Raw genomic sequence first — 17,147 nt, 5'->3', positions numbered from 1 at the left:
TGGTGTTTGAATGCTCCCCTGTGATCTCGTGGGCATTCTCCAGGTGCTCTGGTTTCCTCCCACATTCGATAGACGTGCAGGTTTGTAGGTTAATTGACTTCTATAAACTGGCTCTAGTGTGCAGGATGCGAAAGTGGGATAACATAGAACTAATGTGCAGGTGATCGATGGTTGGTGTGGAGTCAATGGGCCGAAGGGCCAGTTTCCATGCTGTATCTCAAAAAAAAAACGTGAACCAGATATACAGACAATCTCAAATTCCCAGATCAACTTGAATGGCAGGAACAAAGGAGATTATAAAGAGTGTAGGAAGGAACTGAGGATGCTGGTTTACACCAAAGATAGACACAAAATGCTGGAGTAACTCAGTGGGACAGGCAGCAACTCTGGATAGAAGGAATGGGTAACGTTTCGGGTCGAAAGAAGGGTCTTAAACCTAGATTATAAAGAGTGGTGGACATTGCCCAGTCATGGGTACTGAGCTCCCCACCCACAAAAGGATTAAAAGGCAGCAAATATTAAAGGCACACACCACCCTGGTCATGCTCTCATTTCACACCTACCTTTGGGAAAAAGGTATAGGAGTCTGAAAACCATGCCTACCAGGTTCAAGAATAGCTGCTTCAACAACCATCAGGCTCTTGAACACGACGCAATACTAACCTCAACTATGAACTTAAGTTCTGTCTTTGGTTGCATTGACAACTTTGGAGATTATTTATATGAGCATTGGAGTTGTTAATTTAATGATTCTTGTGTTTATTATATATTTTATATGTGTATTGTGCTTAAAGGCTTGTACGTTGCTGTAATTAAGAATTTCAAGGTTCCATTGTCAGTGCATATGATAATTAAACACACTTGACCATATCTACACTATGCTAATTATCACCAGCATTGTTATTAACCTATTGATTACTATGGGCATTATCAGTGTATGGACCAATTCTCAGTGATAACGTAGCACTAATGTAAAGTTCATTTTAAGATCATAATGTAGTCAAGTAGTTATATTTAAAAGCATGGCAAAAATGGTTCAATATATTGAAGAAAGACTGTACCTATAATGATATTGACTTAATATGTTGGCATGGACTTTAGTTAGTTGAGTTTATTGTCACGTGTACCGAGGTACAGTGAAAAGCTTTTGTTGTGTGCTAGCCATTCCGTGGAAAGACAATACATGGTTACAATCGAGCCACTCCCAGTGATCACAATGGAATTGGTCAGCGAATATGGTATCAGATGGGCAATATACACAATTTGACTTTTTTTAATGGGGGGGAAGGTGAATATCATACAATTAGGGTGATCGATGGTTGGCATGAACTTGGTGGGCCGAAGGGCCTGTTTCCATGCTGTATCTCTAAACAAAACTAATTGTATGGGAGTTGTGCGAAGGAATGCAGATGCACAGTCCCAAAACATTTATCTTAGCAACACAAAAACAAGACAAAATGCTGCAAAGGGCATGTATTCTCACAAAAGCCCGATCAAAACAGCAAAATCATGCATTTTAAACCAGGAAAATAGCTAGGTGGTTTAAATATATCTTGCCCAACAGAGCTAAAAGGAAATTGGCAGTTGGTTTTGCACATCTTGAAGCTTTATTTTTCATTGACTTAAAAAAAAAACTTCTGTGGCTCTCTATTGATTTTTTAATCTGTTTTTGCCAATTTTGACTTGAAAACCACTGGCTAATGGTCCTTATGAGTGCATTGATCATTATCAGCTACATGTAACGATTGACATGCAAACAATCCAAGCTTGATAGAACCACCATTATTGTGGTGTGAACCATCATCTCAAATGCAGTGTTGCTTAAAAAAAAAAGCCGTGGCCATACAAATCATTAATTGCAGGCTTATTGATCTTGGTGCTTTTCCAATAACATCTAAAAGCTGTCCTAGTGGAATAAAGCATCAGTGTTCTCCCAGCGCTGTGTCACTGTTGCCTCTGGTATTACATTGATCTGCTATATTACAGATTTTCCTGACTACTTTTATTTCATGCTACTTTTCTCAAAATTATATGGCACTTGGGAATTCGTAATCACTGCAAATTCTGTGATATGTCAAAGGCTGATGGGTGGCCAGAGAGAGGTATATAAAATCATGAGGGGGCGTAGATAAGGTAATTAGCCACTGTCTTTTCCCCAGGGTAAGGGAGTCTAAAACTAGAGAGCATAGTTTTAAGGTGAGAGGCAAACGATTTAAGAAAGGCATCCAAGGGGAAGCTTTCTTAAGCAGAGGTGGGTGCATAAATGGGACGAGTTGCCAGAGGAAGTGGTAGAGGCAGGTACAATTGCAACATTTAAAAGACACTTGGACAGGTACATGGTGGGAAAGGTTTGGTGGTATATGAGCTAAGTGCAGGCAAATGGGACTACTTTGATTAGGCAACTTAGCTGGCATGGATGATCTGGGTGAAAGGGCCTGTTTCCCAGGCCATTTAGTTGTATGACTAGGGGGCGGTACAGTAGTACAGCAGTAGATTTGCTGCCTTACAGCACCAAGAAATCAAGTAATCCACCTGTTTTTTTCAAACAGAGACTCAATGGCTCAATTTAGGGTAGAGCAAGAGGAGCATAAAACAATGTAAAGTTTTAATTTCTTTGAATTTAATTTACCGTTTGCAAATAATAGGGTTGATAGTCCTTTAAATAGCTTCATGGATGGTTCTGACTCTTTATGTATTAAACGCTTTGTCGTAGAACAGCACTCAAGATTACTTACCAGGATAGAACTTGTGACTGCCTCCCAGTTTGATTTTGAGGTTTGTGGCTGTAAATCTTCCTGAAACAGAATGAGATAAGTGTCTAGACAACTGACCACTTTTGTTATTGTTGTTGTTGTAGTGTTAACATACATTCCATTGTTGTTGTTAACGTATATGCTAAGAAGTTGGATTTTACTTTTACTTGATGCACTAAAACCAAGCATCAAATTGGACACCCTACATATGAAAAAAGGGAATTAGCTGCACATAATAGTCTTCGAGTCATGGAATCATACTGCTTCTAAACAGGCCCTTCAGCCCAATCTATACATGCCAAATAATTTCCCATCTAAGCTAGTCCCATTTGCCCACATTTGGTCCATATCCCTCTAAACCTTTCCTATCCATGTACCTGCCCAAGTGTCTTTTAATTGTTATTTGTACCCACCTCTGCAATCTCCTCTGGTAGTTCGTTCCATTTACACACCACCCTCTGAGTGAAAAAGTTGTGCCTCAGGTTCCTACTAAATCTTTCCCATCTCACCTTAAACCTATGCCCTCTAGTTCTTGATTCTCCTAACCTGGGAAAAAGTCTCCGTGTATTCACCCTATTTATCCCCTTCATGATTTTTAACACCTCTACAAGATCATCCCTCAGCCTCCTGCACTCCAAGGAATAGAGTCCTAGTTTACCCAACCTCTCCTTATAACTCAGACTCCTGGAATCATCCTCGCTATTAATTGTACAACAGTAAAACAGTGTTGACTCAATCGGCTGAATGGCCTGTTTCCATGCTCTGTCACTAAACTAAACTAAACTAATGTCCCTTTCATATGCTCGTATTGCTATCTTGTTCTCAAAGATGTGAAATGCTCTCACCAAAAGAATGGAATGGAATCAACATATAAAGATGAAAGATATTCCTTCAATATCTTTTAAAACATTTTATGAAAGGTGATGCCTTTAGTTTTCTGGGTAGTGAATTATTTTTATATGTTATTTGCAACCAACATCCCAACACTGCGAGCTTAGTTTCTCTCAGTCGGTTATATTGGGCTGAGCATCTTTCTTTCTTTCGCATGTCAACAACAACAGTCAAAAGTGGCAATTGGTGCTTCAGAGTACCGTAGTTGATGCTTTGCTGCAAATTTTGCCAGTTCCGTAGAACTACCCAGGGTGGACGACGAGGACATAAAGCAGCTCCCACCCTGGGCTGAGCATGATATTTGCAAGTCAAATGCCAGACTCTCCAAAAAGAAGTCTTTAGGGGGTGGCACAGTAGCGCAGCAGTAGAGCTGCTGCCTTACACCACAAGACACCAGAGTTTGATCCTGACTGTAGGCGCTATCTGTACGGAGTTTGTAAGTTCTCCCTGTGACCGCATGGGTTTTCTGCAGATGCTCCAGTTTCCTCCTGCATTCCAGAGATGTGCAGGTTTTTAGGTTAATTGGCTTCTGTAAATTGTCCCCAGTGTGCAGGATAGACCACAACATCTGCCCCATCTATAGAATAACCTACACTGACCTCATAAACCAACCCAGAACCCACAAACCAGAGTGGTAGCAAAATGCCCTCGATCCCGAAGGGCTGCCTCGGAATATATTTCATGTCAAGCAACTTTTAATTTCAGTGGCATGGAGTTTCACAAAATTTGTGTTTTAGTGGCATTTAAACAACTACTGTCGTCAGTGTGACTGTATGCTTATGGATCTTCAAGACTAATTAAGACTTAAAATAAAAATCAAGTCTTAGAGTTATTCTTATGTTTTCACTGTGTTGCACTGCCATATATTCTGAATATGATGCTGTTGAAGTTTCAAGAGTGTGTGTGTGTGTGTGGGGGGGGGGGGGGGGGGGGGGGGGAGAGACACATGGGACTGACTGAATACCACAATTTCAAAACACATCTTGGAATGATTGTAACGTCTCACACAACATAGCCAAAACTTTTCTCACCACAGACGGTCCTCTAATGACCAAGCATTTCATGGATGCTTTTTCCTTTCAAGCTCAAATATCTAAGAGAATTTCCTTGTGTATTTAACTTTACCATGCCCAAACACTTACACAAGCCTGCAATAACTCTACAATATGATTTGCTCAGACAATGCCATGCATATGTTGAGAGTTGGCATGCCCTGCTAAAAGAAGTCATAACAAATAAATATACCCACCCCCCCACCTCTATCATTCAATCTGAAGAAGGGTTCCAACCTGAACCATCACCTATTCCCTTTCTCCAGGGATGCTGCCTGACCTGCTGAGTTACTCCAGCATCCTGCGTCTATCTTTGGTATAAATCAGCATCTGCAGTTCCTTTCTACACATAACTAATGCATTTACGCGATTGATCATCCATGAGCTGGAATTCTAGTCACTATGGGTCACTCTTGCACATGTCCTAGTTGGTTTTGATTTTATATATATAAAATATATATACACACACAATCAGACACACATATATGTGCGTAATATGGAGAGAGAGTGACACAAACACACACATTAATATATGTGTTTGTGTGTGTGTATATATGTATATATATATATTTATTTATATAAATGGCAATAATAAGAAAACCTGTCTACAATTGATACTAAATACTTACAAAATTATACAATCCAAAACTAAAAAGTATACTAAACTCACAACATAATTTTCAGTACATTAGATTGCATGCAAACCATTGCCCTTGATCATAACATAATGATGCATAACTGGGAAATTCCACAAATGACCTTGAGATCAGCCAGTGTTTCCTGTAAAATGCCGCAAAGTGTTATCTCTCATTTGGCAACCCCTAATCCACACTTGACCATCTGCAGCTGATGTTGAGATATCTCACAGCATACATGAGGATAAACAGAGGAAATGGCCAGTCATATGACTGAATCGGGGCTGCGAGTGGCATATTTTGAGAACAGATCATCTGCCTCGTTTCTCAGCCACAGAAGTGGTGAGTGGTGTCGGTTGGAATGTAAACAGGGCAAGTTACGTGTCTGTTACAAGGTGGATAAAGTGGGACAGATGACATTTACTCTGACATTAAACCGGTTTGAATTTAACTTCAGATGAGAGGTTACCCGTTAATCTATTTTTATGTGCAGGCTGAATTTTGATAACCTATTGATACAGAATCACGGAATCTCAAGTAATAGGAGCAAAGTTTAAGAATCAGGTCTGGAGATCGATATTTATGACATGCGTGATTTCCTACTGGTTATTAATGTCTGGAAAATGACCTTCACCCCCAATTACCTCAACCATACTCATATTGAATAAGGTTTCATTTCAGGAGACCAGTTGCAGAAAGTTTATATGGTGGTCTTTTCAAATCTGACATATGACCTTTTCCTTAACCATTATGCAGGGCCCAGTTGAAAATGTTTTCTTTTTCTACAATGGTATGCCATGACCTGCTATGTGACAGTGTTTTCTATCAGAGCTATTTGCTAAAAGTGGTCACAAAATGGTTTATATCATTCATGCCTCTGATTTTGGGTTTCTTTATGGAAAGGACAGCTTAGTAGGGCAAGCCTCAATAAGGGGTGGACACTGCAACAAAATCAGAAAGATGCAGTGTGCAACAAACTGGCGTAGCTGGTAGAGCTGCCCCCTCATGGCGCCAGAGACCCAGGTTCCATCCTAACCTCGGATACTCTGTGGAGATTGCAGGTTCTTACATGGGTTTCCACCGGGTGCTTAAGGCTTCTTCCTACATTCTAAAGACGTGCAGGTTTGTAGGTTAATTGGCTTCTGTAGAAATTGTTCACAGTAGATAGAACTAGTGAACAGGTAATTGTGGTCGGCATGGACTCGGTGGGCCAAAGGGCCCGTTTCCATGCCGTATTTCCAAAATAAATTAAAACAAACTAGACTGAAACTTCCACCTGCAATACCAAGAGAAACTGTACAATGTAAGGAAACAAATTCTAGAAACTACTTGACTGCATCATGACTGTGATTTCTGATCATGTTGCATTAAGAGTCTTCTCATTACATTAATAATTCTGGCATTTGAGAAAAGTTTGGATAGGAACATGGATATGCAATGAATGGGCTCTGTAGGGGCAGGTGTAGGGAGTGGATAAGAAAGATACCATAGAACCAGTATGAATGGGTGATCAATTGTGTGTGGACTCGATGGGCCGAAGGGCCTATTTCCAAGCTGTATCTCTAAACATGCATGCAAAAGTTTACAAGAAGCCATTGTAGGTTGTTTAATCCAGATTTGTCTCCACCATCCCATTTGAATTATCATCGGCACATGTGAAAACTATTTTTCTAATTTTTAAACTACAGTTTACTTGCTTTGAAAGAAATTTATTTCAGCTTTGGCATTTCTGGCACCAACGAAACATCAACTACATATTCTGATTGTCAAGAGCAGAGGAGAAAAGATAAACAAGCTGACAGTTCGTAATTCATATTGTAAATACTCTTGCTCAGTTAGTCACTGCTTTTGCTCAGCACAGGCACACAACGTCACGCACATTCATCTTTTGAGGTAATTATGTTGTGGAAAATAGATTGCATAACTTTCACATTTTAATCAATTGCATTACACAATAAAACATTTTTTTTTATAGTATTTGTTCAAAGGACCTGTAGAAATCTCTAGAAAATTGCATGGGTGTCCATCATTTTAGATTACTTGGCCATAACACAAGCTATTCCATGACAAATGTCAATACTTTTTTGAGAAATTACCATAATAAAGTCTTTCCATTAGTAGCCCGATAGGGATGTGCATTTGGAGACTGTCAATTCACTTGTCTTTTCATCGACTCACATAAATGCAGACCTATCTGGCATTACATTCAGACAAGTCTACACAAAGCCTGCAATATTCAGAGCATGGTTTCTATCAATTGCCTGTACTCTCAATTTATTCTGAGCATTAGGTGGGGGGCATAAAGATAGATTTTATTTGTTCACATAAGATAGAAAAATACTCTTGCTCAATGCCAATTAATATTTTGCCAATTATTACAATTTCTATACCTGCAATAGAAAAAGTTCCATCAAGTGGAAGTAAACTTGCTTGGTTGTAATTTGATCTTTGTATCTCAGGATATTTAACCACCTAAATGAATCATTGATGTTCAATTTCATAGGGTTTGATGCTATTAAGATATTACACTTAGCTTTGTTCAGAAGCATAGAATATTATATAATACTACAACTTGTACATTTTACTCATCACGTTGGACAGTTTTTCTCTTTCTCATTATTGTAATTATTATTTTCAGCCTCAAGTAACAAAGTTGCAACTTTCATGTCCTTATGTTTCCAATGAACTTGTTGGGTTGCTTTCATATCACCTAACAATCAAAGAGCAATGTGAGATTGCAATGTCTTTAAGATGACATGATATTACAGGGTGGTCTAATGGCATAACAATTAGTGATACACCTTGAAGCTCCAGCAACCCAGACTTGATTCTCGGTCAGGTGCTGTCTGTGTGGAGTTTGTATGTTCTCCCTGTGACCATGTGGGTTTCCACTGGATGCTCAAGTTTCCTCCCACATCACAACGACAAAGATAGGTTAATGGGCTACTGGAGGTCTAGTGAGTGCAGCGGGTGAGAGTGTGGAGTTGATGGGCACGTGAGAGGGAATAGGACACAGAGAAAATAAATGGAGGAAGGGGACTGATGGGATAGCTCGGAGAACTGGCATACACTAGATGTAAGGAAATATGAGACATTGGACTACCTTGAGCAGAAATGCATCTTCAGTTACAAATACAAGGTTAACAAGAAAACAAAAAAGTCCTTTTCAGCAGTGCTGTTTTATGTTTTGGCCAAAATACTTAACCTCCTTTCAAACTGAGTCCTTTCATCTGACTCGGTGAGAATGCCTTGTCAGAGATTACTTCCACCCTCCCAAAAAATACTTTTTGCTTTCAGAAGAGCTGGAGCCATCATGACTTCAAACATTTTTGTTTCATCCACTTCAATGAAAGACTTGGACATTTTTTCAGACAAAATATTTCCAGCTCCCAGCCCAAGACCATATGCTATTCCGGAATTGAACGAAAATATTGTGATTACTGTATATTGCCAAACAATGTTTCAATAATTTATGAGAGGATGTCTAATTACTCTCCTGACATCAGCTGAACTCTTCCTATCTATTAATTTCTCTCTTGAAACCCTATGATATTTTCGGCCATCATATCATGCTAAATTACGAAACTCCTGAACTAACCATTATCCCCTTTATCCCGTATCTATACCCAATATCCTATGGTCGGCTTTATCCTATGGATGGTTCAATTGTAATCATGTGTAGTCTTTTTGCTGACTAGATAGCAAGCAACAACAACAAAAATCACTGTACCTTGGTACATGTGACATTAATCTAAACTCCACTAAAAGAAAGCATTATAACCTTATTGATAATGTCTGTGATTCCTTAGTTTTGAATTTACTAATGGCTGTTACATACCACTTCCACTGGAGAGTAATAAATGCGAAATCCAGGCTTGGCCACGAAATATTCATCTGATTTAAAGGTTATCCTTAATCTGTTGCTTTTCGATGTTAGTCTCGGAGGAACTTCTTTACTGCCACACCATCTTCCACGAATGACTCGGTTTGTATCAGATATATCCTCCACCTCTACAAAGTCATACCTAAAAGATAGAGGGTGCAATGTTTTGTGGTTAATTCTGCAAATAGTGTACTTTAGTTTTAGTTTGGAGATACAGCATGGAAACAGGCCCTTCGGCCAACCTTGTCCATGCCGACCAACGGTCACCCGTTTGCAGTAGTTCTAAGTTATTCCACTTACGCATCCACTCCCTACCCACAAGGTGCAGTTTACAGAGGGCCAATTAACCCACAAACCCGCACGTCCTTGGGATGTGGGAGGAAACCGGAGCACTCAGAGGAAACGCACGCAGTCACTGGGAGAACCAACAAATTCCGCAGAGGCAGCGCCCGAGGTCGGGATTGAACCAGAGTTTCTGCCGCTGTGAGGCAGCAGATCTACCAGCTGCGCACTGCGCCGTCTTTGCTTTCAAAGTGAACATTGTTCCTTTGTAGTTTTAACAGGTAAACAAAGGGTCCTGGGGCAGTACTGAGTAACTTGTCTGAGGAATGGTCAGATGCTGAATGATGTTTGGTCAGTAATCATTACCTGATCTCAGCTGGGACTTCACTGCTACAAGCATTAAGAAGAAGGAGGCTTTCAAGTCAATTTACATGCTTAATTGGAAAGATGTGTTACTAGGCAATCAAGAAGTGACACTTCCTGGAATAACCGTGCGAACTTAAGCAATATATTTTTTGTCCTTTTCTCAAATGAAGTTTTATTTTGATTGCGCATACATAAATAGGATATTTTTTTTACAATCTCATGATTTCCCATGTTGAATGTGATTAAAATTGCAGCTAATTTATAGCTGTTTGCTTGAGAGTGATACTGACAAAAAATTAGATCTCAATTTTCTAATACACGACTCCTGCTGATAGAGCTGCTGCCTCACAGCACCAGAGACCTAGCTAGGTTTGATCCTGACCTTGGGTGTTGTCCATGTGAATTTTGCCCGTTCTCCCTGTAACTACATGGGTTTCCTCCAGGTGTACCAGTTTTGTTCCACATCCCAAAAACGTGTGGGTTTGTAGCTTAACTGGGCCTCTGTAAAAAATCACCCCAGCCTGCAGGGAGTGGATGTGAAAGTGGGATAACTTAGATCTAGTGTGAATGGGTGATCAATGGTCGGAGTGGATTCTGTGGGCCGAAGGGCCTGTTTCCATGTTGTAGATCTAAACTAAAATGTATCATTCATTATATTAATTGATTTTATTGCACATTAAGTTATATCAGTCATTAATTTAATTAAAGTGTGATACAAGGCATATTCCAGGTGATATAACTCTTGACCCAGCGGTATAAACATTCTACAACCCAGCTGTATGAACATTGATTTATCTAATTTCATGTAACTCCTGCATTCCCTCTCCCCCACCCCCTCCCCCACTCTACCAGTTCCACTTTTCACATCCTTGTATCCCTTGTGTTATCACACCTTCCCCAGCCAACAATGGGCCATTATGGGCTCCACCCTTCATCTGTTGCTGGCCCTGATTTGTTCTAGCCTTTTCTCATCTCCAGTTTAGTTCCCATCCACCCTACTCCCCCCCCCCACCCCACCCCACCCCGCATTTCTACTTTCAGTCTGAAGGGTTCTGACCCAAACGTCTGACCCAACGTTATTTTCCTTCAGAGATGCTGATTTACTCCAGCGTTTTGTGTCTATCTTCTGTAACTCTTGATATTGTTGCAAATAAAATAGAAAAGCAGATGATTTGCAATGATTGAACTTGTGCAGAGATTTCCCTGCTGCTTCAGATGTTTGCAAAATATTCACATGCAAATCCATTCAGTATGGTGGAAAGCATTTATTCTTGAAAGTACGATTTGTTTGTTTAATTTCCATTGGAATGCCGCAGAGATGTTTAAGGTAAGATGTGCTTAAAGGGATAGGAATCAAATTAGAGTGGTGCAGCGGTAGAGCAGCAGCATCACAGCGCCAGAGACCAGGGTTCGATCCTGACCTCGGTTGCTGTCTATGTGGTGGTTGCATGTTCTCCCTGTGATTGCATGGGATTCCTCCAGGTACTCTGGTTCTCTCCTTCATACCAAAGACGTGTGGGTTTGTAGGTTAATTGACCTCTGTAAATTACCACTGATATGTAGGAAATGGACATGAAAGTGGGATAACATAAAACTAGTGCGAATGGGTGATCAGTGGTCGGTGTGGACTGGGTGGTCCAATGGAGCTCTTTCCATGCTGCATTTCTAAACGAAATTAACTTATGAAACGATAAACACTGGCAGACTGAAACAAAGTGAAAAGGTGATTTCAATGTTATTTTGGGATGAATATGTGCATACATTTGCAATGTTGGAAGCTGGTCAGGAATGCACAAATGATTATCATTGATGTAAGGTCAGGTTTTCTGTATTGCTGTGCTTGAAGGCATTGTCATGGTGAGTCGACCATAGGAGTCAAAAAGCTGTCAAGAATGAAGAATAAAGTGCTTGTAAAGCCAGATTTGTCACGGCACTGTCACTAGCTGGCATCTTGTGAAAAATGATAAAGAGCTTGCATGCATGTTCGCACTGCAGATGTAAACTTTAATAAGAAACATGTAGAAACAAGGAACTGCAGATGCTAGTTTACACACAAAAGGACACAAAGTGCTAGAGCATCTCAGCAGGCCAACAGCATCTCTGGAGAAGCTGGATAGGGGACGTTTTGGGTGATGGATAATCACCCAGAATATATAATAAAACACATATATGTTGCACTCAACAATATAAACTTCTCCAGAGATATAAATGATCAAAGCACATGGATTTGTATTACTAAAGACTAGATAGAAGTACAACCTTTGTCATGAATCAACGATAAACCTTTTAGTTATCGTTAAATATATTTTCTTGGATATCAAAGAACTGAACTGCAGAGAAGGTGCTCCATTATTTAAGAGTTCTTTTTTATAACAAGGTCACACACAGCAATCATACCAGCATCAAAAGAATAACTGGAGGATAATTGCTCGTTCTATTATTATTCACTGTAGGTTTTTTTTTTTAAATGTCCCTGTGCTAAAGTCATTTCCAGTCATTCTCTTCTTAAGATGCCAATGTATCTGATTCTCTAGGCATTAGTCACAGGCAGGAGTCAATGGCAGGAAGTCATATTTATTAGCAACTGTTGACAATTTAAGGAAAAATCTACAAAGGGGAGACAGGCTAATCCTTTTTCTTTCCCTGAACAGGAATACAAGGCTCACTGAAGTCAATCAAAATTCTGCTCAAGGAGAGATCAAGGGCGGCACAGTGGCGCAGCGGTAGAGTTGCTGCCTTACAAGCGTCAGAGACCCGGGTTTGATCCTGACTACGGTGCTGTCTGCACGGAATTTGTGCATTCTCCCCGTGACCGCGAGGGTTTTCCCCGGGAGCTCCAATTTTCTCTCACATTCCAAAGGCGTACAGGTTTGTTGGTTAATTGGCTTCAGTAAAAATTGTAAATTGACCCTAGTGTGTGGGATAGTACACTGGGATCGCTGGTCGGTATGGACTCAGAAGGCTCTGTTTCTGCGCTGTAACTCTAAACTAAACTAAACTGAAACTAATATAAAATACTCAGGAATTATTTTCTGTGTTGCCCGTGATTTGGGATTCATTTTAGATAATATCAAATGTAAAATAAATGGTCCAGTTTACCCAAGAAAGAACTCTTGTTCTTACGCTAGGCAAGATCTGTACTTGGCACATTAGGAGATGAGGCAAGCAATTAGAAAGATAGAATACAGAACAGTACAGCAGAAAAACAGGCCCTTCAGCCCACATTGTCCATGCCACACATGATGCCAAAGTAAATTAATCTCCTCTGCCTGCATGTGGTTCATATCCCTCCATTCCCTGCATACATGTGCCTATCCAAAAGCCTCTTAAATGCCACTATTTTATCTGCCTCCACCATCACCCCCACCTCTGCATCGCATTCTAGGTGCACAGCACTCTTTGTATAGTAAAATTTGCCCTGCAAATCTCCTTTAAACATTGCCGCTCTCAACTTCAAGATATGACCTTGATCAATTTGCTATTTGTTGTTCTCAACACGAGGCAATTTAAATCAGTTAATTGCCCTGCAGTGGAGATATTTATTTAAATTGTCATAACACTGACAGTATGGATGCAAGCAATAAAATTTACACTGCATTACTTTCATATATAAAAAATTAAAAGGTTGTATTAGTTATGAGAGCAACATGAAATTATCTCCTCAGTCTGACTGCTTTTGGAATTCAAGTATCTACTTCACAAAAGCTGATGCAATATCTTATGATGATAATTATGATAATTTTGTTTCACATTTACAACCACAAAATTGCTCTTCATAGCCAATTTAGTCAATTGTTCTCCCTTTTGCTAAAGTCAATTGGAGTGAGTATTGAAAAGCTTGGGAGAGCAGACACCAGTTTGAATGTTGCAAGATTAGATTCATTACACATGAAAGTATTAGCCAAGAATGAAGTCATTTAAAGACATGTCGCCAGAGTATTTTCTTGAAACGTGCTGCAGTGAGGAACGTAGTGAGGAAGGGTGCGTGGGAAATAAGGGTTGAGAAGAGGCCAATCAGCACATTACCGTTCCACTCAGAGATTCAGACTTCATTTTGAATAAATCCAGTTTTAATCTCTCTACTTGGATAGATTATTGCAAGTCCTTAGAAATTCTAGCTGTTCAATATTCATCAGCTAAAATGTCAGCTGTTGTTCACTGGAAAAATGGGAGGATCTGAGCTACACCAGCCGATCCTTGTGGTCTGATATCTTCTATGTTTATGTCCATGTCATAGGAGCAGAATTAGGCCATTCAGCCCATCAAGTCTACTCTGCCATTCAATCATGGCTGATCTATCTTTCCTTGTCAACACCACTCTCCTGCCTTCTCCCCATATCCTCTGACACCCATACTAATCAAAAATCTGTCAATTTCTGCCTTAACAATATCCATAGACGGCCTCTAGAGCCGTCTGTGGCAATGAATTCCACAGATTCACTACCCTCTGACTAAAGAAATTCCTCCTCATCTCATTTCTAAAGGAACGTCCTTTTATTCTGAGATTGTGCCCTCTGGTCCCAGACTAATCCACTAGTGGAAACACCCTCTCCACATATAATTACACAAATTGCACAAATGGAAAGGAGATAATGGCCAGACAATCGGTTTCAGTAACAATGAGTAAAGGTTGAATATCATCCAAGACACTGGGGACAACTTCATTCCTCACTATGCTGTAGGATCTTTCATATAGAACATAGAACAGTATAGAACATTAACAGGCCCTTCAGCCCACAATGCCTGTGCTGAAAACCATCTCTTCTCTACCTGCACATAATCCATATCCCTCCATTCCCTGCATATACATATGCCCATTTAAAAGTCTCTCCAATACCACCATCATATCTGCCTCAACCACCAACCCTGAGAGTAGGTCAATTGAAAATATCCAGCTGACCGGGACAGGGCCTCGGATTTACATGGAAAATATGGCGCTGGAGTGTGGCGGCTCTTTTAGTGCTCTTGCCAGAGAAGGATCTACTATCATCCGATACAATCGCTCTACATTTTCAAATCTCTTTCCTATCTATTATTATTGAGTTTGACTTGATTGTATTTATGTATAGTGTTATCTGATTTGAATAGATTGCATGCAAAACAAGGCTTTTCACTGTAACTCGGTACATGTGACTAAAAAACGTAGCCTAACCTAACCTAACCTAACCTAGACATAAAGTGCTGGAGTAACTCAGTGGATCAGGCAGCATCCCTGTAGTAAAAGGATGGGTGACATTTTGGGCAGGATGCTCGGGCAGTCTGAAGAAGGGTCCCGATCCAAAACATCACCTATCCTTTTTTTCAGAGATGCTGTCTGACCCGCTGAGTTACTCCAGCACTTTGTGTCTATCTTTGGTATAAACCATCATTGGCAGTTCTTTGTTTCTACATTTTAGCTAACCTAACCAAATCTAACCTAACCTAACCTAACCTAACTTAACCTAACCTAACCTAAACCTAACCTAACCTTACCATACCATACCATCAGAAAGTGCCTTTAACTGTCCTGAATGTATTTAGAGTTGGTCATGTGTTGTTCTTCCTTGACAAATGGTGGCACAGATGTACTGGTAACAGATTCTATTAATGCACTAGCTTGGATTTATGGAAGAAATCAAATAAACATGAAACTAATGAATTTGGACACAAAGACTAAACAAGAAGTGGATCCTGTTGGGAAATAATATTTTTGTCAATGATGCTGGGAATTGATTATTCGGCCTCTATAAAATCAGTGGATTAGGAAAATAATGTGTAAAAGGTATGCTTTAAAGCTTCTTTTCCCTACTAACAGCTGTCTCCAATCTTTCTCATTCACTCCTTGAGATACTGGAAATAACCAGTGACTATTAACAAAGGGACTTTGTTCTTGAAGCAGCTTACAGAGCCAATTGGCATCCCCAAATCCTGTGGCAGCCAATTACACAAAACAATTCTTAAAGAGGTGACAGTATTTAAAGAACAGTTATTCTTCACTGACCGGTAATGCATAGGACATATGGGGCAATGGCAGAATAATGTGGTTGAGAGAGAAAGATATATCAGCCATGAGCGAATGTCGGATGGACCGAATGGCCTAATTCTGCTCCTATAACTTATGAATTTATATATATTACAGCAACTGTATAAAAGTGTATTCACACTGAGCATCCTATGCTGTGCCAGTTTGGAATTCCTGCTTCTGCATCTTCACAGCAGCGCATATAAATGATTTGGATGAAAGTGTATAGGAAGGAACTGCAGATGCTGGTTTACACCAAGGGATAGACACAAAATGCTGGAGTAACTCAGTGGGACAGGCAGCATCTCTGGAGAGAAGGAATGGGTGGGATTTCGGGTTGAGACCAATCTTGAGACTGAGCGTCAGGGGAGATGGAGTTACAGAGATAAGGAAGCGTAAGAGATCAAAAGAGATAAAGCTCAAAGAAAATGTAGAATAGACATTTGGATGAAAATGTAGATGGCCTGATTATTAAGTTTGCAGGCAACTTAAAAATTATTGTTGATATTGCGAAAGATTGTCAAAAGATACAGCAGGATTTAGATGGACAGAAATTTGGAAAGACAAACGACAGATGGAATTTAATGCGACTAATGTGAGGTGATAGATTTTGGGAGGTAAAATGCAAGAGGAAAGTATACAGTTAATGGCAAGGACTAATAGGAGCATTGATGTACAGAGGTATTTCTGATGCAAGTCCAAAACTTTCTGAAAGTTGCAATACAAGTGGATAGGGTGTGAAAGAAGGCACATGACATGCTTGCCTTTATTGTTTGGAGCATTTATAGTTGGACATTCATGTTCCAGCTGTATAAAACTGGTTAGGTCACATTTGGACTATTGTGTGTAGTCCTGGTCACCACTCTCTTGGTGAAAACGACTTATATAGACTCTCCTGGTGAGTTTCATTGTCTGTAACTCGTTTTCACCTCGCCCACGACTAACTATCGACTGTTTCCTTCATCATCGTTACTTTTTTGCATGTCTTTCATTCATTTGTTTTCTATCTCTCTATATCACAGTCCATATCTCTCGTTTCCTTTTCTCCTGACTCTGTCTGAAGAAGGGTCTTGACTCAAAACATCTATTTCTTTTTTCCTGAGATGCTGCCTGACCCGCTGAGTTATTCCAGCTTTTTATGTCTATCTTCTGTACTGTTCTATGTTCTATTCTACAGTCCTTCACCATCTACTCGTATTTGACCCTGTAAATGCAGTACATATACATTTTGATCCCAAGCCTACTGAACCACAAGCATCAGAACTTAACATAAGCTATTCAAGG

General features: G+C 39.9%; 1 protein-coding gene across 2 annotated transcripts in view; it reads right to left on the bottom strand.

Annotated features, from left to right (window-relative positions):
* Positions 1-17,147, bottom strand: part of pdgfd (platelet derived growth factor d) — a 94,889-nt gene that overhangs the window by 16,338 nt on the left and 61,404 nt on the right. For both annotated transcript variants that reach the window (XM_078402524.1, XM_078402523.1), the window contains exons 3-4: positions 9,170-9,356; positions 2,736-2,795 (exon numbers count right to left, since the gene is read on the bottom strand). In XM_078402524.1, the coding sequence (XP_078258650.1) occupies positions 2,736-2,795; positions 9,170-9,356 (247 nt within the window). The remainder of the gene's footprint in view (positions 1-2,735; positions 2,796-9,169; positions 9,357-17,147) is intronic.

This window comes from Rhinoraja longicauda, chromosome 7, assembly GCF_053455715.1.
Source record: "Rhinoraja longicauda isolate Sanriku21f chromosome 7, sRhiLon1.1, whole genome shotgun sequence".
In the NCBI taxonomy this organism is placed as follows: domain Eukaryota; kingdom Metazoa; phylum Chordata; class Chondrichthyes; order Rajiformes; family Arhynchobatidae; genus Rhinoraja; species Rhinoraja longicauda.
This window is presented reverse-complemented; position numbering and strand designations above follow the sequence as displayed.